The sequence below is a fragment of the Alosa pseudoharengus genome, unplaced genomic scaffold, assembly GCF_046254945.1.
Source record: "Alosa pseudoharengus isolate Yale_2024_CS ecotype anadromous, Long Island Sound unplaced genomic scaffold, YU_APseudo_1.1 YU_APseudo_1.1_scf_10, whole genome shotgun sequence".
NCBI lineage: Eukaryota > Metazoa > Chordata > Actinopteri > Clupeiformes > Clupeidae > Alosa > Alosa pseudoharengus.
The window spans coordinates 25,864,249-25,891,748 of NW_027468565.1; the positions used below are offsets into that span (position 1 = coordinate 25,864,249).

General features: G+C 44.8%; 1 protein-coding gene across 1 annotated transcript; it reads left to right on the forward strand.

Moving 5' to 3' along the window:
- Window positions 1-2,134: 2,134 nt before the first annotated feature.
- Window positions 2,135-9,512, forward strand: LOC143104762 (E3 ubiquitin-protein ligase TRIM35-like). The gene is made up of 6 exons (XM_076269049.1): window positions 2,135-3,186; window positions 5,265-5,360; window positions 5,471-5,701; window positions 5,816-5,838; window positions 6,287-6,405; window positions 6,665-9,512. The coding sequence occupies exons 1-6, from the start codon at window positions 2,647-2,649 to the stop codon at window positions 7,210-7,212; spliced, it is 1,557 nt and encodes a 518-aa protein (XP_076125164.1). The 5' UTR covers window positions 2,135-2,646; the 3' UTR covers window positions 7,213-9,512.
- Window positions 9,513-27,500: the final 17,988 nt, after the last annotated feature.

The following is a 27,500-nucleotide window of genomic DNA, read 5'->3' on the forward strand; positions in this document are numbered from 1 at the left end:
ATCCGTCATGCCAAATCGAGTCGAATGCTTTTTTGAAGTCTACAAAGCAAGCAAATATCTTTCTATTTTTTTTTGTCTTTTACATGTTTATTGATTAGGGTGTGCAGGGTGTAAATGTGACCTGTAGATGCAAAAGCCACTCACAAGACTTGAAATGAACAAGAAGAGAGAGATTTATGGCCATCTGTGTGTGTGTGTGTGCGTATAAGAGAGTATAGGAGGTGTACGTGTGTGTGTATGTGCATGTGTGTGTGTGTGTGTGTAAGAGAGAGGTGGAGAATATAGGCTACACGAGACTGAAAAGAGAGATAGAGGAAGGAGGAAGTGTATATGTGTGTGTGTGTGTGTGTGTGTGTGTTTGTGTGTGTGTGTGTGTATGTGTGTGTGTCTGTGTGTGTGTGTGTGTGTAAGAGAGAGAGAGAGAGAGAGGAGAGTACAAGAGACAAAAAAAGAAAAAAAAGGGATAAAGGAAGAGGAAGAGAAATGGGCAGAGGATGGAGATGAAGTGCTTTTGTATATGAGGGAGAGAGAGGAGGGGGAATAGGGACAGGGGGGGTGTCTGTGTGTGTGTGTGTGTGTGTGTGTGTGTGTGTGTGTGTGTGTAAGAGAGAGAGAGAGTGAGAGCAGTAAAAAACAGGGAGAGAGTAGCAGGAGAAGCGCCTGCAACAGAATGAATAATTTAGTTCCAACTATGATCCCAGTCCACATCATACAGCCCCAACAAACACAGCTTTTACTCATCAGCCTCAGCAAGGAGCAGAACACACACACACACAGGCACACACACACACACACACAGGCACACACAATGATAATGATAGTGTGAGTGTTTGTGTACTGTATGTGCGTGTATGACAGGTAAATGTGTGGGTGGTGGGGTATATTTCTGCATGTGTGTGGGGAGAACAGAGAGGAAAGGAGAGATGGATAGAGTGATGCATACAGTAGACCAGGGAGAAGGGAGGAAAGGAGATTAAGAGAGCGATGCAGACAGAGAGAGAGAGAGAGAGAGGAGAGAGAATTCTGTAATGACGACTGTGAATTGTGAATGATGACTCTAAACGTGCACAATCCCCACTAACACTGATTCCTATTAATAATCATCCTGATTCATGTCATTATTTTTACCATTGAAGATATATCAACACCCAGAGTGTGAGTGTGTGTGCATCTGTGTGTGTGCATGCGTGCGTGCGTATGTATATGTGTGCGTGTGTATGTGAGAGAGAGAGAGAGAGAGAGAGAGAGAGAGAGGTGGGGGGTTGTTGTAAGATGAGACAGCACATCCTGGTTTGATGTATGATCCAATCATCCACTTATAGCAGAAAGGTGTAAGGTCAGAGGATGTAGATACCGGTGTGTGTGTGTGTGTGTGCATCGATGAGAGGGGTAAAAGATGAGAGAGTGACATCCACACAGCTGACATATGAATCCCTCTGAAGATTAGATGACACCCTCTCGTTAACAGTGGAGCTGGGATGTCATCACAGAAGAGTGTGTGTGTGTGTGTGTGTGTGTGAACAAGAAAATCACCTCAGAGAGGAGGGGAAATGGGGAGGAGTGTGTATTCCTCTAAAGATGTCTGTGTATGCTCGTGTGTGTGTTTGTGTTTCTCTAAAGATGGCATGACTGAACAAAAGGGAGGAATGAAGATATTCATCACATCAGACAACGAAAGGAACACTCAGCTACCATCTTAGATGTGTGTGTGTGTTTGTGTGGTAGTGTGTTATGTGTGTGTGTGTGTTTAACTGTAAGGGTGCATGATTAAAGACTGACAGAAACATTCACCACCACACCAAAAACACAGACAGACACACACACACACACACACAAAATACCCTATCTCATTTAGGGCGGGTAAGCACACATGACATAACCAAAGTGGCATACACACACACACACACGGCATAACCACAGTGGCATCTCAGAAGAAAGGGCATCAACACAACACACTGGCATGTGTAACTAAGCTAGGTTGTGCTGCCCCACTGATAGGGAAGTGTGTGTTTGTGTGCAGAAGACTGAGGTGTTAGATAAGCCCATTAAGGCCTGTCGACACACATCAACACACACCAGTCCTTTGTGAATAAGAGCTGGAAGGGAAGAGTGTGTGCCTGTCTCTGAAAGAAAGAAAACGTGGAAGTGTGTGTGTCTGTGTGTGTGTTTACACATTTATGAGTTGGCTTGTGTGTGCTGAGTGTTCTTGCGATTTCATTTTTACTCTGTATTTGTATGTGTGTATTTAAGAGTGAGTGTGTGTGTTGCCAAGAATTCTGCTGGAATGTTATGAGGATGTCCTGCCTGTTCCACCTGTTCTACGTGCGCATCAAGAGCAGGTAAAGTATCAAAAATCCATCTCCTGTTCTGCACACAGCTGATAAGCCGCCATGAACACACGGCGCAGACTTCGCCTGACTTTTCTTCGACAGGAAACAGCTTCTGGCTTTACCAGACAGAACGACACCATTTACCTTTATCTACCGGATCTAACACACTCACACACACATACTAACACACTCAGTGAGACCTCCAGCTTCTTCTGAGGGCTCAGTCTCCTGGGCACTCAGTGGTCAGCTCTGTTTGATCTGTGCAGGCTGTTCTGCGCTAACCCCGGTGTGCTAACCAAGTGCGCTAACCGGTCGGATGATCAGTCTGAAGGAGGACGCTGCTGCTCAGATGGAGGGTTGCTGTGTGGACGCGCGGGATGGCGGGTTGGAGCGGCGTGCGTCGGTGAGTGAGGAGGACCTGTGCTGCCCGGTGTGCCACGAGCTGTTCCACGACCCCTTGTGTCTCGGCTGCTCCCACAGCGTGTGCCGCGACTGCCTGCGCCTCTTCTGGACAAAGGCCGCCCTCCGTGAGTGCCCCGTGTGCCGCACCCTGTGCCCCGCTCACGAGCCGCCCGCCAACCTGGTGCTGCGGAACCTGTGCCAGCAGGCCGCGCTGCTGCAGGGAGGCCCACGCAGGCCCTCAGGCCAGGGGCTCGCCTGCACCAGCGGCCCAGCCAGGAAGCCTGTGTCTAGGGTGGCCACACAGGCCAGCCCCCTGCAGTGCAGCCTCCACGGGAGGGACGTCAGCCTCTACTGCGTGGAGGAGCGTCTGACAGTGTGTGTGGAGTGTGTGGACGCAAACACACACAGCACACACACCTTGCAGCCGGTGTGTGAGGCAGCACAAGACCTCAGGGTACAGTAGGAGACATTTAATATCTATACATACTATTTATATAGTAAACACTAGTACATACTATTTAAATCGTATGTAGTATAGCATTAGATTAGATTAGTTTCAACTTTGTCATTGTGCAGAGCACAAGTACAAAGACAGCTAAATGCTGTTTGCGTCTAACCAGATGTGCAAAAAAGCAGAAAAGTTCAATATGATATACAAAGTATAGACAGGTGGTGCATAGACAGGACAAGATATATAGTGTAGTGCAGTGTAGACAGTAGAATACAGTTGGTTTACAGTAATATAAATTAAACATAAATATATGCAGTGTATTAGCAGTAACCTTATAAGAGTAGAACAAATATGGTTACGTAGTATGAACAACATGTAGAGATATGTACAGTGCAGTAGCAGTAACATTATAAGAGTATTAAGAATAATATAGATTTAAGCAGTGTATTAACAGAATATATTATAAGAAAACCAGAATAAATGTGGATATTCAGTATGAACCGTATAGACAGATATGTAGAGCTATGTGCAGTGTGGTAACAGTACCATTGTAGTGCAGAAACAGTAAGAAGAAGAAGAAGAAGTGAGAATAAGTGTATGTATAGTATAGTATAGATAATATATATACTCACTCACTCACACACACACACACACACAGACACACACACACTTAAAATAATATTCATCCAGATGATTTTACTGACAGAATTTAATATCTGTACGCATATGAAAGAGTGAGGGAACACGAACGAATACACACACACACACACACACACACACACACACACACACACACAGCACAATGTTTTCATAGTAAAATAGCATTGGGACAAACATAACAAATCTAAATGTAATTTAAAAGGGGGAAAATGCAATAATACGGAAACGCTCTGAAAATGCTCTGAAATGTCATCAGTTTGATGACCATTTTTAATCTTCTGTGCGAAAGCTTTATTTGAAAAAAAAAACAGGGAGTGCAGGGCGCTGTCAGCTGTCAGTGATTGTCGTGGGAACATGGATGTCATTAAGTCAAAGCTCTGATCACTGCATGAGCAGCAGGAGGAAGAAGAGTGCTAAAACCCCCTTGAGAAACAGGTTCAGCAGGTTCATCTCACACGCCTCAACGGCACTCTCTCAGGGGTCAACCCACAGCTACAGCACAGACGTTAACCCACAGACACAGCACAGACCTTAACCCACAGACACAGCACAGAGGTTAACCCACAAACACAACACAGGGGTTAACCCATAAACAGCACAGAGGTTAACCCACAAACACAACACAGGGGTTAACCCACAAACACAACACAGACGTTAACCCACAGACACAGCACAGACCTTAACCCACAGACACAGCACAGAGGTTTACCCACAGACACAACACAGGGGTTAACCCACAGACACAACACAGGGGTTAACCCACAAACACAACACAGAGGTTAACACACAAACACAACACAGACTTTAACCAAAGTCCTTTTAGGCAAGTCCCTCCACTCAGCGGCTATAATGCAACGCTTTTTGGGTACTCATCGGGCATCCTATTCGGCAGAAATGCGCGTGCGCAAGACTTCACGACACCAACCGTGCTCCAGCTGCGAGTTCACAACACATGATTGGCACGATGTCTGCACAACACAGCACATAATTGGCTCAATGTAGTCACATCACACCACATGATTGGCTCAATGTATACACATGTCGACGTTTTGTCGAGGAAGGGGTGGGATATGTGTAGACAACGGCCATATTGGCGTTACAAACTAACCCCATGCATTTTTATGAAGGATTTTTTGAGTGCTGTGTCTCCTCATTAAAAAGTCTCTGCTTTAACCCACAAACAGCACAAACGAAAACTGGAAATGGAAAACAAAACTCTCAACGGTTAACAAGGGTTATTTACCCTATTGGAAACGTCACACCAATCCTGATAGAGTGAAAGTCACAAAATGTACTAACTTAATGGAAGGAAATTGAAGTGAATGAGACTACCAGAAGTCTGTGTGACATCAATTTCCTCCATGCTTTCTCTGACTGGTGACCTCAAAGAGAGTGTGTGTGTGTGTGTGTGTGTGTCACAGGAGGACCTGAAGAGGAAGTTGCAGCCTGTGAGGGACAAACTGGAGTCCTTCCAGAGGGCCAGGCTTACCTGTGACCAAATCACTCAACATATCCAGGTGAGCTTCACACCTGGCTCTCCATGACTCCCTAAGGGCCTGCCGCAGGTGAGGTGTCCAGCCCGTGTCTTTATTAACGATCCGCTGCGGTGTGTGTGTGTCGCTGCCAGAGCCAGGCCCAGCGCACGGAGAGGTCAATCAGGGCCGAGTTCGACAGACTTCACCGGCTCCTACGGGACGAGGAGGCCGCCAGGGTGGACAGCCTCCGAGAGGAGAAGGAGGAGAAGACTCGCAAGATGAAGAGGAAGATCGATGAGATTGACGTAGAGATCGCCCATCTCGAAGATCTGGTGTCGGCCATAGAGAGAGAGCTCACGACAGAGGATGTTTTATTTCTGCAGGTACGTCTTCCCCCTTTTGTTGGCTGACCAGCATCAAAACACAACCTTTAGTTAACTGAATGAGTCTGTCCAACAAGGGCCCTGACGTATCTACCTTTATTAATGCTGTTTCAGAAGTACAAGAACACTGTGAAGAGGTAATTGGTTATTAACACACTCTTATTAACCACTACAGTCCACTATCCTGCTGACCCTGGGTTCTAATCTCAATTCTGCTTATCCCTGGTTCTAATCTCACTTTAACTGTTCTACTGATTTTTGGTTCTAATCTCAGTTAAAATGTTCTACTGACCTTGGGTTCCAATCTCAATTCTGCTGTTCTACTTCTCCCTGGTTCTGATCTATTTTCTAGCATGCTAGTGACGTTTGCTAATGATCTCAGTTCCACTGCTGTACTGCTAACCCCTGGTTCTGTTCTATTGATCCCTGGTTGTGTTCTACTGATCCCTGGTTGTGTTCTAAAGATCCCTGGTTGTGTTCTACTGATCCCTGGTTTTGTTCTACTGATCCCTGGTTGTGTTCTACTGATCCCTGGTTCTGGTATCATGTCCACTGCTCTGTACTGACCCCTGAATGCCTTGCCAGGACGCAGTGCCCCCTGCAGGACCCAGAGAGAGTTTCAGGAGCACTGATCAACGTGTCCAGACACCTGTGCAACCTGCAGCCCACAGTCTGGGAGAAGATCCAACAGACTCTGCAGTACAGTGAGTTCAGCAACTTCAGGTTAACTAGGGCTTCAGCACACACACACACACACACACACACACACACACACACACACACACACACACGACACACGCACACACAGACACACTACGGTTTTCCCCTGACTGCTTTGGCTTCTCTTCTCTTTCTCTCTTTTTTCTTTTATTTGATACTTCTTTCACTCTTTGCTCCTTCCTTTCTTTTTTTATGATTTAATTCCTTTTTGTCTTTCCTTCCCTCCCCTCCCTCTCTGCTCAGCGCCGGTGACTCTGGACCCAAACACAGCCCATCCGAGCCTCCAGGTGTCTGAGGACCTGCTGAGCGTGCGCTTTTGCGCTCCGGCTCCGCACGCGTTCCCCGCCAACCCCGAGCGCTTCGAGTCCTTCCCCTGCGTGCTGGGTGCCCAGGGCATCACTGGGGGCGACCACACCTGGGAGGTGGACGTCACAGGCAACACCTTCTGGCACCTGGGCGTGACCACCGAGTCCAACCAGCGGGACGCCGACGCCGTGGACGGGCACGTGTGGCGAGTGTGGCACTACAGCGGGCAGTACAAGGCGCGCTTCTCCAGAGGGCCCGTGACCACGCTGATGCTGTGCCAGCCTCCAGGCACAGTGAGGGTGCAGCTGGACTGGGCACGCGGGCGGCTGGAGTTCCACGACTCCGACAGACACCTCCTGCTGCACGCCTTCACACACAGGTTCACAGAGACGCTGCTCCCCTACTTCTTCAACAAGGGCTCCAGTCTGAGGATACTGCCACAGCGCCGCCCTGTAGGAGACGGTCAGCACTGCAGCTCCCTCTGAGCTGTACAGGCAGTAACCACAGTCTGTCACATCCTCACATGACACACTCAAGCATCTCCAGGGGCAGCTTAGACATCACAGGCACACACACACACACAAAAAACCACACACACACACACACACACACACACACACACACACACACACACAACTCATGGAGAAAGACATGATATCCTCAGGTTCTCTAGAAGCATGTGTTCATACAAGTTCTCTCCAACTGTGTGTGTACAGCCCAGCTCTCTCTATAACGGGGTGTGTGTACAGACCAGCTCTGTCTATAACGGGGTGTGTGTACAGACCAGCTCTCTCTATAACGGGGTGTGTGGACAGACCAGTGTGTACAGACCAGCTCTCTCTATAACGGGGTGTGTGGACAGACCAGTGTGTACAGACCAGCTCTCTCTATAACGGGGTGTGTGTACAGACCAGCTCTCTCTATAACGGGGTGTGTGGACAGACCAGTGTGTACAGACCAGCTCTCTCTATAACGGGGTGTGTGGACAGACCAGTGTGTACAGACCAGCTCTCTCTATAACGGGGTGTGTGTACAGACCAGCTCTCTATAACGGGGTGTGTGGACAGACCAGTGTGTACAGACCAGCTCTCTCTATAACGGGGTGTGTGTACAGACCAGCTCTCTCTATAACGGGGTGTGTGGACAGACCAGTGTGTACAGACCAGCTCTCTCTATAACGGGGTGTGTGGACAGACCAGTGTGTACAGACCAGCTCTCTCTATAACGGGGTGTGTGTACAGACCAGCTCTCTCTATAACGGGGTGTGTGTACAGACCAGTGTGTACAGACCAGCTCTCTCTATAACGGGGTGTGTGTACAGACCAGCTCTGTCTATAACGGGGTGTGTGTACAGACCAGCTCTCTCTATAACGGGGTGTGTGTACAGACCAGTGTGTACAGACCAGCTCTCTCTATAACGGGGTGTGTGTACAGACCAGCTCTCTCTATAACGGGGTGTGTGTACAGACCAGTGTGTACAGACCAGCTCTCTCTATAACGGGGTGTGTGTACAGACCAGCTCTGTCTATAACGGGATGTGTGTACAGACCAGCTCTCTCTATAACGGGGTGTGTGTACAGACCAGTGTGTACAGACCAGCTCTCTCTATAACGGGGTGTGTGTACAGACCAGCTGTCTCTATAACGGGGTGTGTGTACAGACCAGCTCTCTCTATAACGGGGTGTGTGTACAGACCAGTGTGTACAGACCAGCTCTCTCTATAACGGGGTGTGTGTACAGACCAGCTCTCTCTATAACGGGGTGTGTGTACAGACCAGCTCTCTCTATAACGGGGTGTGTGTACAGACCAGTGTGTACAGACCAGCTCTCTCTATAATGGGGTGTGTGTACAGACCAGCTCTCTCTATAACGGGATGTGTGTACAGACCAGCTCTCTCTATAACGGGGTGTGTGTACAGACCAGTGTGTACAGACCAGCTCTCTCTATAACGGGGTGTGTGTACAGACCAGCTCTCTCTATAACGGGATGTGTGTACAGACCAGCTCTCTCTATAACGGGGTGTGTGTGCAGACCAGCTCTCTCTATAACGGGGTGTGTGTTCATACAAGTTCTCTCCAAACGTGTGTATGTTCAGATGAGCTCTTTGAGCTTTGTGTGGTGTTCTCTCACTCCACAGCCATCTCTTGTCTTGAGCTAAAGTGCTTAGGCAGCAGACGCTGGCCAGACATCTGAACTTTTCATCCTCTCCTTCCTTCTTCATTATCACTGATCGACCCCCAGTAGCACAGCAGCTGTCACCGCTTATGGGTATAATATTAAATAAAACTCACACACACATACACTCACACACATGTTCACATGCACACATACGCACTCACATACACACACACACACACACACATGCTCACACACACACACACACACACACATGCTCACACACACACACACACACACACACATGCACACGCACACACACACACACACACACACACACACACACACACACACACACACACACACCCCTCCTAACAACACACTCCCTTTACAGTTAGAGCTCCTTTGGGTTCTCAGCCAAAACTTGGACATTTCAATGACAAACCACTTCAGAGAGGAAACATTGTCCTCATACACTAAAAATGGTGTTTAATGATTGGTTAGTTTTTTATGCCACATCACAGATTACACACACACACACAGTGTATGCCAATGTAACACTAACAGCCTGCAGTGTATGGATCATATGCTAATGAATCTATTAAGCATGTGTTTTCCATTTTCCATGAGTCACAAATGAGCAATTAAAATCATTCTGAATACCAGCGACTGGTCTACTGTCATTAGTATCATCACAACAGCACGGGTCAGCGCGGCATGGTCAGCACGGCAGGGTCTCCAGGAGGAGGAGGAGGAGAGTTGCAAGATGAAGAGGAACAACAATGAGATTGACAGAGAGATCGCCAATCTTGAAGATCTGGTGTGACAGAGAGGTTAGCATGGCACAGCAGCCATGAGTGGACAGACTCATCTGAACCCCGCTCTTTCGTAACCATGTAAACAGATCTTTGAGGAGAACCGGGGGGCAACTGGGGTAATCTCATTACCAGATGAGGGGGGGGGGGGTTTAACCAACTGTCCTTTGGACCACACTTGACCACTTCCACTTACATTTGTCACACCAGGCTGTAGATTTGTAAATGCTAGCAGCTCTATAAGACATAAATAAACACACACACACACACACACATGCTAGATTGACCAGAACTACTAGGTTTAGACGGTGACCACACAATGAGAAGGACAAAAGTAAGATGCCAAGTCCAGGAGCCAAATCTTTGGATCAGGGACACACACACACACACACACACGGGGTGTCACGGTACATGTATTCGTATTGAACCAAAACGGTACAGGCGTCACGGTTCGGTGCATGAATTTACACGGAGAATACACCGTATAAGAATACATCAAACTCCTGTGCGGATTAATTAATGTAATGCGGAATTACTGTTAAATACGACAGTTACGAGAGTTCTTTAGCGACACCTAACGCTTTGTCAGGTCATCAGTAGAGTCAGTCAGTCAGAGAAAGCAGCACTAAGCGAGTGGTGGCGACCCACAAGAGTTAGAGACCCGCTGGTCTCTATAAGATCAAGTTTGAAAACTTCAGTTACAGTGGTACAGGCTTGAGAATGGTGGATAAGACGAAACTGTGTGTCGGCGTTGTTCAGCAGTTGTTGGGTTACGTTATGCGAGTGGAAATATATCGAACATGCTACACCTATTGTTGTATAAAATTATCCTAGTTGTAGACATCATGATGAGAGAACGAGTTTGAAACTGTAAAGCATGTATTCATATAACCTTAATCATAATCAAGTAATACACTGAAGTTATTCCTAACCATAATACTCTTATAACATTTTAAATAACAAGTTTAACTAATACTATTAACATACTGAAGCTATTCTACCAGAATTCCCCCTACGTGCGCTTTGTATCCCTATGTCTCTGTTTGCTGCCCTGTGTCTCATTTTGTTGCACTGTGTCTCATGCTGCCTTAGCCTAGGCCTTTTGAAGAAACCAAAGTCGGCCTTGAAGCTGCAAGATAACGCTTACACAGGGCGAGCTCTACTCATAACAACCAGTAGGAGAGTGCAGGGGGGCGAACGATATTTAACCCATGGACAATGTATGACCTGTGATCACTCTATACTGTACACCCCTGAACTTTCCGTAAACTTAAGGTGAAAAGTTCGTTCGGGGTAGTGTTGTGTCAGCATTTTGGAGGGGTATAAGTAAGAGAGTTCTACCTTTGTTCGGGAGTGCGATCGTGCGATCCACTCAGGCTTTGCGCTATGTAGTCATTAAAGGAATTTTTGCACGGAACTCTGCCGGACTTTTGAGCCTTCTTTTTGGGACAAGTTTTTGACTTCGGCACTTATAATGGTGTATTTTTGTTACGTTGTGGGCAAGATGTTTGGACTTAATTTCTGGCCCGAGTCTGAATATCTGCCACGACACTATTCGACGCCATCACCCAGATGATGTAGGCTACCAATCACTGAAACGAGAAAAAAAAAAAAAAAAAAAAAACTGCGCTCCCTGCGCCTCACCAGCCTTTGGATACACATACAAATAGGGCCAAAACCTACGGCCTATGAGGAGCTGGCAGTGACAAATAGGGCCGAAACCTATGGCCTATGAGGAGCTGGCAGTGACAAATAGGGCCAAAACCTACGGCCTATGAGGAGCTGGCAGTGACAAATAGGGCCAAAACCTATGGCCTATGAAGAGCTGGCAGTGTTAAGTGCACATACAGTAAAAAAGAAAGTGTCAATGCTAACCAGGCTAATAAACAAATCATGCTATGGTGAGTTAACGTTGAAGAGTAAAGTCACGTGACTTCTAGTTGTAGTCTGTTTATGAAATGAAAGGAGCAATTTCGTTTTTTTAAAAGAAAGCAAAATAGTGTGATATTTTCACAGTTAGTAGATTATTACTGTACACACACTGAAAAATATTGAGGCAAAATGTAGACCCTTCCATATACAACTAAACACGGATGTTGAAGGTCTTGCTTAAGTGGATTTTTAAAAATCATTATTCTAATTTGCACTTTAAGAAATAAGAGATACTGTAGGCCTATTTTCAGTAAGCTGATTGTTTTATTTTGTTTACAAGTTACAGATGGAGTCTGGGTACTTATTGTACTGTTTACATCTTACACACTTCAGGCTGTTGCAGATAGCTCAGGGGAGAGACTGTATGACACTAGGTGATACCACAACAACTCATCTGCAAACTTGACAAACTGGGACTCAGTACCTACCTCTGCAACTGGCTACTGGACTTCCTCTGTCAGAGGCCTCAAGTAGTACGTGTTGGCAACAATACCTCAAGCAGCATCACACTGAGCACAGGGGCCCCCCAAGGCTGCGTGCTCAGTCCGCTGCTCTTCACCCTGCTGACGCATGACTGCACTGCAACCTACAGCAACAATCACATAGTGAAATTTGCTGACGACACAACTCTGGTGGGTCTCATCACCAAGGGCGACGAGACTCAATACAGGTTGGAGGTCGACCATCTGACCACGTGGTGCAGGGACAACAACCTCCTGCTGAACGTCAGCAAGACCAAAGAGATTGTTGTTGACTTCCGGAGAGGTCACACCCAACACCTGCCACTGACCATCGACGGTGCTGTGGTGGAGAGAGCGAGCAGCACCAAATTCCTGGGGGTGCACATCAGTGAAGACCTCTCCTGGACCACCAACACAGCATCACTGGCGAAGAGAGCTCATCGCCGCCTGTACTTCCTGCGGAAACTCAGGCGAGCAAGTGCTCCACCAGCCATCATGACCACATTCTACCGAGGCACCATTGAGAGCATCCTCTCCAGCTGTATCGCTGTGTGGGGCGGAAGCTGCACTGAATACAACAGGAAAGCCCTGCAGCGCATAGTGAACACAGCTGGAAGGATTATTGGTGCTTCACTCCCCTCCCTGAAGGACATTTACACCACCCACCTCACCCGCAAGGCGACCAAAATTGTGAGTGATGCAAGTCACCCCGCTCACAATCTGTTTGATCTACTGCCCTCTGGGAAGAGGTACAGAAGCCTGCGCTCCCGCACTACCAGACTCACCAACAGCTTCATACACCAAGCTGTTAGGATGCTGAACTCTCTCCCTCCTCTCCCCCCTCCACCCTCAGCTACATAACATCCTGGACATTGGACCCACAATGGCCGCCTGCACCACTCCACTTGCACACTTGTACACTTTGCAACTTGTTGCTGTTGTCCTGTAAACACAACACTTCTGCTGCTCTTACATAACTTGCACCACTATGCCACTTTATTTCTTACTTAGGTCAAACAGAACTACCTCAGCCTCTTATTGGCCTGACTTTGCACTAGTATTTTATTTTATTGACTGTCTATGCACAATTTCAACCAAATTTTGCTGCTCTTATTTTTTCATTATATGTGCCCTCTTATTTACTTATCTACTTACTTTTTTGTTTACTTGAATGTTATGTTTGTCTGTGGACTAAAAATTGGTAAAATATGTCTTGTCTCCACCGTGGGATAGTGAGAAACGTAATTTCGATCTCTTTGCATGTCTGGAACATGTGAAGAAATTGACAATAAAGCTGACTTTGACTTTGACTTTGACTTTGATACAGCCTGAGACATGCACAATAAAAAAAAAAATACTTTCTGCATTTTTGTTTTGCTTTTCCCTCCATTGTACCGAACTCGTACTGAACCGTGATGTCCGAACCGAGGTATGAACTGAACCGCGACTTCTGTGTCAGGTTGCTGAGTTTGGACCCAAATGCATGACAAGAGTCTTGCGAATACATCCAAAAACTTTACTCTTGGAAACAAGGGCAACATGACAAAACCATAATGACATGACAAAGACAACCACAAGACCTTAAATACACAGTAAGGTAATTAAAGGACACAGACGATAGGGCAAAAACAAGGAGACACAGGTGAACATGGAACAAGGCACTAATCAGAATAATAACTTAACAAGACTCAGGTGAAGGGCGGAGACATTAGACAGGGAACAAAGCCACATGGCAATTAAAACAAAGGAACACATGGCACATGACACAGGAAGTAACAAAGACAACAGGAAGTAAACAAGAGAACACAGCAAACTACAAACTAAGAGTCCCAAAAACCAAAACACAAACTCCAAACCGTGATATTCTGTGTACCGTTACACCCCTAACACACACACACACACACACACACAAAAACACACACACACAAACGAGCAGGAATAACCCAAACGCACATCATTAAGGGCTGAAATATCCCAAACACACACACACCATTAAGAAGTCTTTACCCAGCTAGTTTGGCTGTGGCCTGCACTCATAGGTCATGGAGAGACACAGAGGAATTGCCTGAACAAGAAGTGTGGAGATACTTGCAGCTGCTGTTGCTGAACATAAAAAAACTCCAAAAGGCATCAGGTAAGGGTTTATCTGTAGGGGTTAGACTGACGTCTAGATGTAGAGGATTAAAGGTAGTGTCACTCTCTGTCTCTCACACACACACACAGAAATAGAAAGAGAGAGAGAGAGATCCTGTGTCTTCTCCACATCTGCACAGGGAAAGCCCTTGATCATCGATCTTCTCATTTCTCTCTCTCACACACAGACACACACACACACACACACAATTTCAAACGCACCACAGCTTCCCTTTACGCTGTTAATGCCGTGGAGACCCGGCCAGCGTGACTCCGTCGCCATGACGACCGGGCTGTGGGTACGCTGGACTAAAGTAGCATGGGGTTACCATGGCGAGAACAGGGAAAGATCACACAATAAAGGCAGAGGAAAGAAATTATATAATGGATGTACAGCCAGAGATCTGACAGCTTTAAGAAGCCAGCAAGATCCAGAGACACCCCACTGACACACACTCGCACATGCACACACACACACACACACACACTCATACACAAATACAGAGAGAGAAAGAGGGACAGAGAGAAGGGGGTGGACAGAGAGAGAGAGGGACAGAGAGAGAGAGAGAAAGAGAAGAGGTGATGTTAGCAGAGGTAAAAGTCCAGAGGGAGGCACAGCAACCACTTTATCAGCCAGCAAACATAATGGCACTTAACCATGATGAATTACTCTCTCTCTATCTCACACACATACACACACACACACACATCTAAACACACACAGAAACACGCACACACAGACACACACATACACACACAAACACACACACACATCTAAACACAAACACACACACATACACACACACAGACCGTCACATCTCTCTATCTCTCTCTCTCTCAAGCACAGTTCAACTAATCCACACACAGCCTCTTCTCTCTCTCTCCAACTTCTCTCCATCTTCCTCCCTCTCTCTTTCTCTCTCCCTCTCCATTTCTCCCTGAAAGCCAAAAAGTGAGTGAAAGAATTGAATGAAGAACTACTCAGGAATGGCAAACATGAGTGAAGTGTAATTATGTTTGGAACTCTGAAAGCAATCTATTCACACCTTTTACTGCTTTTATGTCTCGCTCTCTCTCTCACACACACACACACACAAACACACCGAATGTAACAGCTATATGCTGGATAATTTCTGGTTGTCAAGTAGGCTAATATTGCTTAAAAAAGTAGAGACCAGAAAGGCCTTCAGTATGCAATGGAAGACACATCCACAATGTCTGCTTTTATCAACGAGATGGAACAACAGTAGCCTGGCCCTTACCGCCTGTGACTACGAATTCTCTTCGTCATACAGTCTGGAACAAAGTAATAAGAATCCGTCTCCGTAATGGGCGGATGCTTATTTCGAGGTTTAAAATCATTGGAGTTCCCTTAACCAATCAGCAACGTTTGGTAATGACGTATGCTGTGCGCCGGAGTTCAGGCTATTACGCTTCCCATTTCTGCTCTCAGTAGTAAACAGACCGCTGGCTAGTATGTAGGCTACCTGACCGCCAGGGCAGTCTCTTCGTAGTGGATATATCCCTAACTTGCGCCAGCCACAGACCGAGAGTTGTATACAAAAAGCGTCATGTCACCGAGATTATATCAGCTCTTGTCACACGCCAGTTTTCCTCTTATCTCTTCTCGCCGCTTATCAGATGATTGTTGTTCTACGCAGCCCGGTGACTTCGTCGGAGCTACGGAGCTTTTACTTCGTCCTACACGGGCTGTTCAGACTACACTCTTGGATAAGTTGGATTGTACTGATGACCTACGTGTTATTTAACCTGGAGCTTGCTCAGTTAAACTAACAGTTGTTCGGCATAAAACAACGCAGCCTCACCTTGAGCCATGCTCCGTGACTGGCTAACGTTACTGTCCACAAGCACGGTAGCCTCGCCTGGAGCCCAGCTCAGCCACAGGCCTCTGTCAAACACAAACACGGAGTGGTTTACCTTGAGCCCAGCTCGGTAACCGCTAGTCCCAGTCAAGCACAATCACAGCAGCCTTTCCTTGAGCCCCGCTTGGTAACCGGCTAGCTCAAGTCAAGACACACAGCCTCGCCTTGAGCCCCGCTCGGTAGGCTAGTAGCTATCATTCCATTCCTTAAGTAGGCCGCATTGATTTTGTAAAGGTAATTTGAGAGTAGGGGGGAGAATAACGAGCAGCAAACATTTATTTGAAAACATGAAAAGTAGTGATGCATGTAGTACACTTGTGCGTTTAGGTTTAGTAATCACCATCTGATAAATCAAACTTTTTTTCCAAAGCCAGTTGGAAGGAGAGTTTTACGACGTCCTTGCCATTTATAAAATTGACAAGACAAGCCTCATGTTCCTGCTTTAATTGCGTGATGCCCTCGAGAGTTGAGACAACTTCGCGGATAGCTTCTAGCGTCTCTTCCTCCGTCGCCATTGTTGCTATAATGTTGAACTACAAGCTTCGCTGGACTACAACAAGCAACTCGGCAGGCAAGTTCCGCGTCATCACTCAACTGTTCGCTGATTGGCGCGGTTGTACGCGAACCGCATACTGTCTGTTCGGCCAGACTACGTGCGAGGCTGAAATCAAATTTTGGCCGGAAGTACGTAGGATGGTAACACCAGGCTAGAACAACAGCACAAATCGAGGGCAAATCAATCCGGTGTTATGGATCTTAACGGGATGCATGTTAACTGGGGATAAACAATTAGCACGTTATCACAAGCAGGTAGTTTACCTTAGGCTATTTGCTGCAGATGATTCAATGATTCAACAGGTCTGCGCGAACATGTGTTGACGTGTCCATAATAAAATAACAAAATCTAGGAAATAAGGATTATTTGAAGACGGAACCAAGTGCTGCTCAGATCCAAGTTCCCATGTAACTTGGGAGAGTAGTTAAGCAGCTCATGTTATCGTTGGGGAGGTGGAGAGATAGCCTCGCTTCGGTAGGCCTATACTTATTATTTTGAATGGCTGCTTCAGAGTATGTTGTTAGGAAGAGTTCAAATTGAAATATACAAGTGTATTGGAAAGAAACCACTAGATCTATCCCGAGTTTAAACCTATTGCACGCACAACTATATGCACGGCAGGCAGACATTATCAAGTGCACCACTGCATAGCTACTACGTGATTTGTCTTGCACTAGACTTCATCAGTGCCCGCTGGTTACTGTTGTACATAATTTAAATGTGGGCAATGTAGTAGGCCTAATATTGGTGATTTCGAGACTGCATATAGTCTATACAGCAAGGCATAGTTTTTTCGGCACAATTTGATCCTTAGAAGGCATACATATAGGCTATCTCTCGTTCAGCCATCAAGATAATGCATCGCAGTATGGCTATTATTGCGTTTGTTGAAAAAAAATATTGTTAGCTTATTTCTGTGAACAGTCTTCTATCCCAAGTTAAACATGGCAAGGTAGCCTGCCTAAAAGCTAAAAGTATTCTTGTTGTGTGTAAGGCGATACATGATTGAAGCCTATTTGTTAGCACGTCATCCAATCATATGAGTGTGCTAGTTCAGTTCCTGCAAGGTAGGTAAAGTGTACATTTTTGCGTAGGCTTATGTTGTCGTTTTTTAACAGTGGAAACCAGATTTAGTTATGTTTTTGTGTGTAGTTATGAACACAAATAAAGGGGACATTTTCGTACACACTCAGATTTCTTTACTGAAAAGTAGCAGCCTATCCAAAGTTAGGCCTGGGTCATTCCACGTCAATTCAACCAGGGCCCACGCACTTAGGTCTCAAAAAATTCTGAAAAAATTACCAGGTGTACCTATGTTACCCAGGAGACACACTGTAAAATTACTTTTAAGTAAATCAATACTTCCAAGATACAGCCAGTTCTACAGGGGGAGGGGGGTGTTGATTTTGTTCGGCCTCTTTTTTTATCAAAGTTCACAAGCCCAAAGCACAAAAAACTAAATCAGGAGGCTCAAATTTTGCATGCTGGTACATCAATAGGAATAGTATGTATAGCAAAATTGTCACGTTTGGTCTGGATTATCTTGCATGGTCATAGCTGTCCCTCAAAGTTGATCAAAATTGTATTGAAGTTTTTGGCTGGGATCTGTTTAGGCCTTCAGAAGACATATTTGTACTCGACATAGGCTCTTGATTTATTTCCCTTACTGAGATAAGTAGAAACAATCTCACAAAAAGCAATGAACAGAAAATAAATCCCTTCAGGGTCTGAACAGTAGACCTCACAAGTCTGAAAAATCATTTTGGTTCTCATTTTCAGAGCATCCAAACACCTTGTGGGAATATACAAAGATTTTTTAAATATTTTTTCTTTATTCTCCATGATCCCTTCTTTTTAAAAACACCAATTTGACTTGTCTTATGCAAATCTTTCTTTTTCCACCCTGAACATGGGCAAAATGCACCATTGAGATCAATATGTTTTGTATAGAGTTACCACAGGTTACTCTATACAACCACAGGTGGCACTGTGGTAACTCTACACAAAACATATTGATCTCAATGGTGCATTTTTCCCATGTTCAGGGTGGAAAATAAAAAATAAATATTTGCATAAGACAAGTCAAATTGGTGTCTTTAAAAAGAAGGGATCATGGAGAGTGAAGGAAACAATATAAAAAAATATTTGTATATTCCCACAAGGCTGAAAATGAGAACCAAAATGACAGACTTGTGAGGTCTGCTGTTCAGACCCTGAAGGAATTTATGTTCTGTTCATTGCTTTTTGTGAGATTGTTTCTACTTAAGGGAAATAAATTAAGAGCCTATGTTGAGTACAAATATGTCTTCTGAAGGCCTAAACAGAGCCCAGCCAAAAACTCCAATAACATTTTGATCAACTTTGAGGGACAGCTATGACCATGCAGGATCATCCAGACCAAATGTGACGATTTTGCTACCTACTATTCCTATTTATGTACCAGCATGCACAATTTGAGCCTCCTACATGGTTTAGTTCTTGTGCTATGGGCTTGTGAACTTTGACAAAAAAAAGAGGCTGAACAAAATCGACACCCCCCTCCCCCTGTAAAACTGGCTGTATCTTGGAAAGTATTGATCTTACATAAAAGTCATTTTACAGTGTGTCTCCTGGACAGTGTTGGGGAAGTTACTTTTAAAAAGTAGTGTTTGCCCGTTACTCGTTACTTCTCAAAAAAATAACCTGTTACTTTACTTAGTTACCCTCTATGGAAAGTAACTTTTTACGTTACTCGTTACTTTTATGTTACTTTTATGTTGCTCGACTTTAGGCAGAACCCAATATCTGTTCCTAAATGTGTAGGCCTACATAAAGTTCTACTATGGAGAACATAACACGTATTTCTTTTGTGCTCTTTATTATAAAAAATGCCACAAACAGAGCACTTGACAAGAAAACATTGGGCTTATAGGCTTCAACACCACCACTAAAGCCCTATGAAACAATATCAAATAACATAGCCTCCACACATCTTGGGCATATAGGTGAACACAAAATATATGAGGGCTTATTTTATAGCCTTATACTCTTTCATTAAACAGGCGCTCCTCCGAAATTTGGTGCAAAGCTAGTGCAAATCGTATCAATAGGCTGGCAGACAGTGTTGGGAGGGTTACTTTCAAAACGTATTCCGTTACAGAATACAGAATACATGCCCAAAAATGTAATCTGTAACGTATTCCGTTACGTTACTCAATCTGAGTAACGTATTCTGAATACTTAGATTACTTCCGCATTGAATTGCATTGGAATGTGGCCATCAAATCCTGCTTAGGCCTACTAAACAGGCCTATTCTGGTGTGTTCATCTGTTCCAAATGGCTGTGTTAGGCCCACATAGGAGAATGTAAAGTCAACTAGGCCTAAGCTACCTGATACAACTTTAAAATAGCAAGGTGACCACTAAAACTACAGCAGGCGACTAGGCTAATTAAAACAAACAAAATAAATAGGCTACTTTAAGGGCGTAGCCAGAAATTATAATTAAGGTGTGCCTGTGAGATTTTTCGGTGGCATCAACCCAGTACAAGTGAGGGGCGCATATGACTGGTGGAACGCAAATGACCTGTACATGTAAACACTATGGGCTACTGTATATCAGTGCTCTCAAAATGAACGTGATCGCGTAATCAAAAACCGCACGTTAAAATATGCTAGGCCTACTCGCAAGAATAATTCTTCAGAGGCTGCACCATATAATTCATTTTAAAACGTAAATGTAGATCTAATTAGAAAAAATAATAATCCATAAAGCTATTTTAAGTTAGAATAAACAACTTAGAATGCAGTGCCTATTTTAGAGATTGGTTTTATTGCCTATAGGTCTAAATCAACACGTGAACTAGGCTTTGCTTATTGCTTAGCAAACTGTGTAACCGATTGGCCGAAGTAGCCTGAGCTATTAATACTTGGGAAAATATCCTTTGAACAGACATCAGGAACCACGATCAGTGAGGAACAGGAGTTACCTCCACTTACTTTACTCGTAATTTGCTGTGCAAACAGTCATTTCAGGGTCTCCGATATGACGCGTCCATAATGCGCGCTGGCTGCGCTTTGAGGCTAGTGCAAGACGGCGGGGCTTGGATTTAAACATGTAAACAATTTCATCATAGATTGCTTTCAGGAGCTTCTGGGAAATGGACTTGCCTTAATTTATTTAGTGAGTGAACAAACTTATGAAACAGAGAAGTATCGTCATGTAATCCATTGATTTCAACAATGTAACTGTATTCTAAATACCAACTATTTAACTTGTAACTGTATCGGAATACAGTTACTCATAATTTGTATTCTGAATACGTAACGCCGGTACATGTATTCCGTTACTCCCCAACACTGCTGGCAGATGAGTTCACGGCAGTGGACAAAATCAGGGCACAGTGTAGGCTACAACTAACACTCACATCCCTCCCCTTAGTTTCAACGAGTTTAAAGTAATGTGAATACCTCCATCCCTCAGAAGTTAGCGTTGGCTGCGTCTCGCTTGCTATGATTGCTCTTCATTGCCACCAGCCTCGGTCACGTACCGTGTGGAGCTATGATTGCACTTCATGCTACCAGCCTCTGTCACGTAGGCTGCTGAGATCGTGCCTATTGCGCAAGCGCGCAGCTGAGAAAGCAGCGTCGCTGTCAAATCTGTCTCTGGGAAAAGTAACGTTGCGCCGATATGAAAAAGGAACTACGTTACGTTACCAAATTTTCAGTAGTAGCGCGTTACACTACTTTTTACTCGAAAAAGTAGTTACGTTACTGTAACCCGTTACTTTGTAACGCGTTACACACAACACTGCTTCTGGATAACATAGGCACACCTGGTAATTTTTTCAGAATTTTTTGAGACCTAAGTGCGTGGGCCCTGGTTGAATTGACGTGACGTTTCACACAGTCAGGATATCAGATGTCACTTCTACAAGTACCCCAGGCATATATTTTAACCTTTTTGGGCTCTTTAGTTATTTAGTTAGTTTTGCTACTCGCAAAAGAAGCATTATAGCATTATAGCACCGGCGTATTGTCATACAGAATGGACACAAGAAAAAGTTGACCGAGGTCCTCTGAAGTCCTCATTGTGACATAGTAAAAGGGGGCGGGGCTTGGGATCGGTCAATTGTAGAACCTGGCAAAAGTTGACCTGATTACTTAATTGCTCTTCATTACGAATGTCACTGCCCTAGACACCCTGATTGCAGGGTGATTGCCTTAGTACTAGGGTTGGACACCGAAACACGGTTTTAATATGGCACCGGTGCCGACGCAAACGGTAGTAACTGCATCGAATAACAACGTGGATTTCGGTGCCTCATTTCGGTGCTTAAATTGCGTTTTTAAAAAAGAATTTTTTATACGAGGCATCACTGCATGTCATGCGCCATCTCTAAATTGCTCTGATAGCAACACATCCAGATACAGTTAGCTAACATATGATAAACACGGGTGTATAAACCAGAGGGGTGCACCACATAGGCCAGTGGACAGTGTTTGACAGCTTGCGTGAGCTTAAGTAGCTTACTTTAAAGCGATATCGCGAGCTCCTGTCAAAATCTAGCAGTGGGCCTAACTACACACAAGCAAAAGGCTATGAAACATCAACATTAGGCTAGCCTATACGTTACACAATACCCTTGCTAATGCGCTAACTGACATTTATTTGAAATGTTATCAGCAAAGTTGTAAGGTGAAAACTTTATTTCACGGTGTGTTAAACAACATAATGGCATGATATTAATCTTTCATGTGCAGGCCCATATAGCATCACAATGAATATGAAGATCATGTTAAAAGTTAGCTGGCAAAAACATAAATATGTAGGTTACATACCCAGATGTCACTGAGCTGTCAAAGAGGCTAACCATCTCTGTACTTAATCGCTAATTAAACTCAGCTGACTGGTGTTAGCGCATAGCCATAGTTGCTGTTAAAATGCCTACTAGGCTAGCGCTGGGAATCTAAACTCTTTAACACCGACATGTAGCCTAGCATGTTCAAAACTACTGCGTGTTATGGGTTAAGACATGAAATTTCTTGAAGCATTTGGGAACACACTGAATTAACTGAAAAGTAGAGTCCCTGTAAGATTAGCTTGCTTGCAAATGCCGTTGTCCATGACCTGGCAGTTTTAATACAAGCGGTTTTAACATACCTTATGGCAATTCGCCTACACTGGGTAAACTTGAAAGCAGAGCTTGCCATTGTGTGTGCATGCATGGCAAGCTGTTTTAACATTTAAATGTATTATTCGTAGGAACAATGAGATATTGATAGTAAATTGAATATAACAGTTCAATTTCATGTTCAAATTTGTCTCATCAATAAAAAAAAGCAATTCATGCTTTAGACCATTTTAATTTAAAACATTTTAAAAACAAAGTACCGGTTCAGGCACCGTTTCGGCACCGGCACCGTTTTAAAAGTATTGATTTAGCACCGGTATCGGATAAAACCCAAACGATACCCAACCCTACTTAGTACACATGTGCACACACACACACACACACACACACACACATGTGCACGCACACACACACACACACACACACACACACACAGTATCACTCATAATAAACATGATATTACCATACATTAATAACATACAAAATATAAAGGGCAAACAGCAGTTGGTAGATTTTTTTTAACTAATTCTGTGATTGCCATGGCATTTTTCATATATTTTTAACATCTTCCACATGAATACAATATCTTACCCAGACTTTACACAAACACTCATATGGACCTACTCACTCATACATACACACACACACACACACACACACACACACACACAAATACACACACACACACACACACACACACACACAAATACACACACACACACACACACACACCAGGACCAAAGTAAACACTCTGTCTGATGAGTTCATCCTCACTGAAAACCGCTTATGAAAAAACAAACTGCTATTACCGAGTACATCTCTGAATCAAAGAAGAAACACACACATACATACACACACACACACACACACACACACACACACACACATACATACACACACTCACACACTAAAGGCAATATTGGGGAGAAGAGGGAACAAGCCCCAGAACAAAGTTGCCTTGGCAACAAGAAAAGAAAAGCATATGAAGCCCCAGAGGTCCTGGTTGTGTGTGTGTGTGTGTGTGTGCCTTAACGCAGCACTAAGGACACACATTTTAATTCTTTATTTAAATCCACAAATCATATTACACCAGACAGGATTCAAATATTTCAAGAGATAAGATAGGGCTTTGTCACTCAATGGTATTCAGGGGTACAAAAAACATCTCCTGTGCCATACTGCAAGGCTGCCTATAACTGCAGATATGGAGCAAAACTTTGCTAGCTGTTTTTTTTTCTGCTGGAGAGCCCTGCCAGCCTTAACCCACTGAAAACAAGGTTGTGGACATGCCCCAAGCTGCCAAAGATCAACACCACTAGCTTGCATTGATAGCCTAGTTCACATAGTTTTGTCTGTATGGGTTGGTACTTCGTGATTTTATCATTAAAACACACACACACACACACACACACACACACTGAGAAGACAAAAAAATGAAGCATATCCCAACAGAAGATGTGTGTGTGTGTGTCCTTAAAGTGCTAACAGCATACTGACATGAACCCCAAGCACAGACAAACACAGACACACACACACACACACACACAGCGTAGCTACGGGTGAACCTGTATGGACCTCGGCCCACCCACTTGTCAGTCCGGCCCATCCAATCAGGAAGCCTTCATTTTTAATTGATCACCCAGTGAAATATCAGGTTGACTCGTGAGTGGGCCATCAATGAATTCGTTTTCAATCTGACTACTTTACAAATAAAAAACAAAACAATTCTTGTTGTTTGACTCGTTTTCTCATCTGATGATCATAAGTCACCCCCCCCCCCCCCGCTTTCAGTCAGAGCACATTGAACAGGGGGACACAGAATGTTACTTCCTGCTTGCTAGTTGCTAGAGGGCGTTGAAATGAAACTGATTGATTAAAGGTTGTCTCAAAAACGTTGTGTGTCGAAGGCAGATAATTCAGTTGTTCAGGAGCCATCAATCTCAAACATGATTGAACGAACAGGTCTAACGTTAATTTGGGCCTGAAAGAGGAAGTTGGCGGGCAAATCACCTGATAGTTACAACTCGGACCTAGGCTAACTGTTGCATTACTTTTTTCCACTTTGAATCGGCCCTGCTATCCTTTGAAAGATAATTAACTGCATCGTTAGGTTAGTAATCATTGCAGTCTTTAACACCAAGTCGTCTTGTGCTGTAATCATAAAACGTAGGCTAAGCCCCTTTATGTTTTCAGACTATGTATGCTAATAGCCTATAGGCTACTGTTCCTAGCCTATTTCATGTGTGGTTTGTGTGGCCGCTGAGCCGCTTTGTTCAAAGTCTTCATTAAACTTTCTGTCCACCATCCACTGCTGGTGGGATGCTGTTGCATTGCGTTCGTCAGCTGCGCTGTGTATGCGCCACTGTGTGTGTGTCTATGTGGCCGCTGTGTCAGTGCAATGGTCTTCTTATGGCAGTCTATGCTTGTAACATTGCTAGTGATTATATATATAAGGCTTGTGTTATATGTGGTAAGCATAGTTGTAATGGCTTATTTTGGTAACAGCTGCAATTTGGGCATGGCCCACCTGATTTTGAAGAATTGAAGAACAATTTTCTCTGGGCCCACCCAGACTGTAAATTCTGACTACGCTAGTGATGCACACACACACACACACACATGCACACACACACACTCACACACACACACGCACGGACATGAACCTCAAGCACAGACTCACACACACATACATACACACATGCACACACACACACACACACACACACACACACACACACACAGACATGAACCTCAAGCACAGACACACACTCACACACACACACACATACATACATGGACACACACACACAATTACTGCTGTAAATTCTATGTTCTATACATCCACCCACCACATTGATACCCCCCCTCCCCCCTCAAATGGTCTTGTTATGAGTTCTTGTGTGTTATTGGCACCCCTGTACTCAACCAGAGGGGCAGCCGTGGCCTACTGGTTAGCGATTCGGACTTGTAACCCCAAGCGCCGCTGTTGTTGCAGGCAGCTCACTGCGCCGGGATTAGTGTGTGCTTCACCTCACTGTGTGTTCACTTTGTGCTGAGTGTGTTTCACTAATTCACGGATTGGGATAAATGCAGAGACCAAATTTCCCTCACGGGATCAAAAGAGTATATATACTTACTTATACTTACTTACTTAACCAATCATGCTAGTAAGGCAATTTGGAATTTGAATTAGAGTTTGAGAGAGAGAGAGAGAGAGAGAGAGAGAGAGGGCATGGCAGCAAGTTAGTGTGTGTGTGTGTGAGAGAGAGAGTGAGAGGAAGAGAGAGTGAGTGAGAGAGAGTGTAAGAGAGAAAGAGAGAAAGAGAGCATGACAGCAAAGTGAGTGTGTGTATGTGTGTGTGAGAGAGGGAGAGAGAGAGAGAGTGAGTGAGAGGAAGAGAGAGATAGGGAGTGTAAGAGAGAGAGAGAGAGTGTGTGTGTGTGTGAGAGAGAGAGACACAGAGAGCATGGCAGTGGAGAGCATCTGAATGGGGAATGGGGCAAGAGAAGCACCAGCCTGAAACATCCAAAACTACCCCTCTCCCTTCCAGCCAATTAGCCCTCTCACACAAGACAGGACTTGTCTGTGTGTGTGTGTATGTCTGTACTTTCTGGTAGTGTGTGTGTGTCTGTCTGTCTGTGTATGTGTGTGTGTGTGTGTGTATGTTCATTAAGAAGTTTTCTGTGCACTGAAGCAGCACAGAGGCGGTCTGTTCCCCTCAGACTGATCTGGAGTCAGCTGAAAGCTCAGCCTCCCAGTGGGTCCACACACACACACACACACACACACACACACACACGTCAGAGCAGCTGATTTCAGGCCTGTGAGTGACGCAGCAGATGTAGCAGCAGAAGTAGTGGAAGTGTGGCTGGAAGCAGCAACTGGCACCAATATAATGGCACCTAATGAGATTACTATGGGGCTTCCACCCTGCCAGGGGTCCGCAGTGAGTCTGCATGTGAGTGTGTGTGTGTGTGTGTGTGTGTGTGTGTGTGTGTGTGTGTGTGTGTGTGTGTGTGTTTGTGTGTGTGAACCACAGAGCACATCAGACATCTAAAGACTGAACAACAGGCAGAACGACGCAGGAGGATGAGTCACTTCTGCTGTGTGTGTGTGTGTGTGTGTGTGTACTGTATGTGTGTGTGACCCCTGGCTGCTGATCATGAAGGAAGGCGATTAAAGACACCCAAGAGCTATGTTTCAAGTGTGTAAGGAGGAGGAGGCCACACACACACACACACTCACACACACACACACCAGATAGTTTTAGAGAGTTGTAGAGAGGCAGACACACAGAAATTCAGAGAAATGCAGAAAGACAGATGAATAGAGACAGACAGACAGACATACAGGGAGATTCAGGGAGACACACACACACACACACACACACACAGATGTAAACAGGATGACCATCTGTGATAGAGAGGCAGACTGACATGAAGGTGTAGACATATCATCACCAAACAGATAGAGATGGAGCACAGAGAGGCACACACACACACACACTCAACCAGATAGAGATGGAGCAGACACAGAGAGAGGGTCACAAACACACACACACACACACACACATTCAAACACACACACACTCAACCAGAGAGAAATGGAGCAGACACACAGGGCCAGATGTACTAACGCTTTTGCGCCCACTTCAGGCTTATTTGTTTCGCAATGTGCTTGTAAAATCATTGTGAGGTATGTACAAACAGGCCGCAATGATGTAAAAGCGCAAACTGCCTGTCGCGGGAGCTGAAAGTGGCAGAT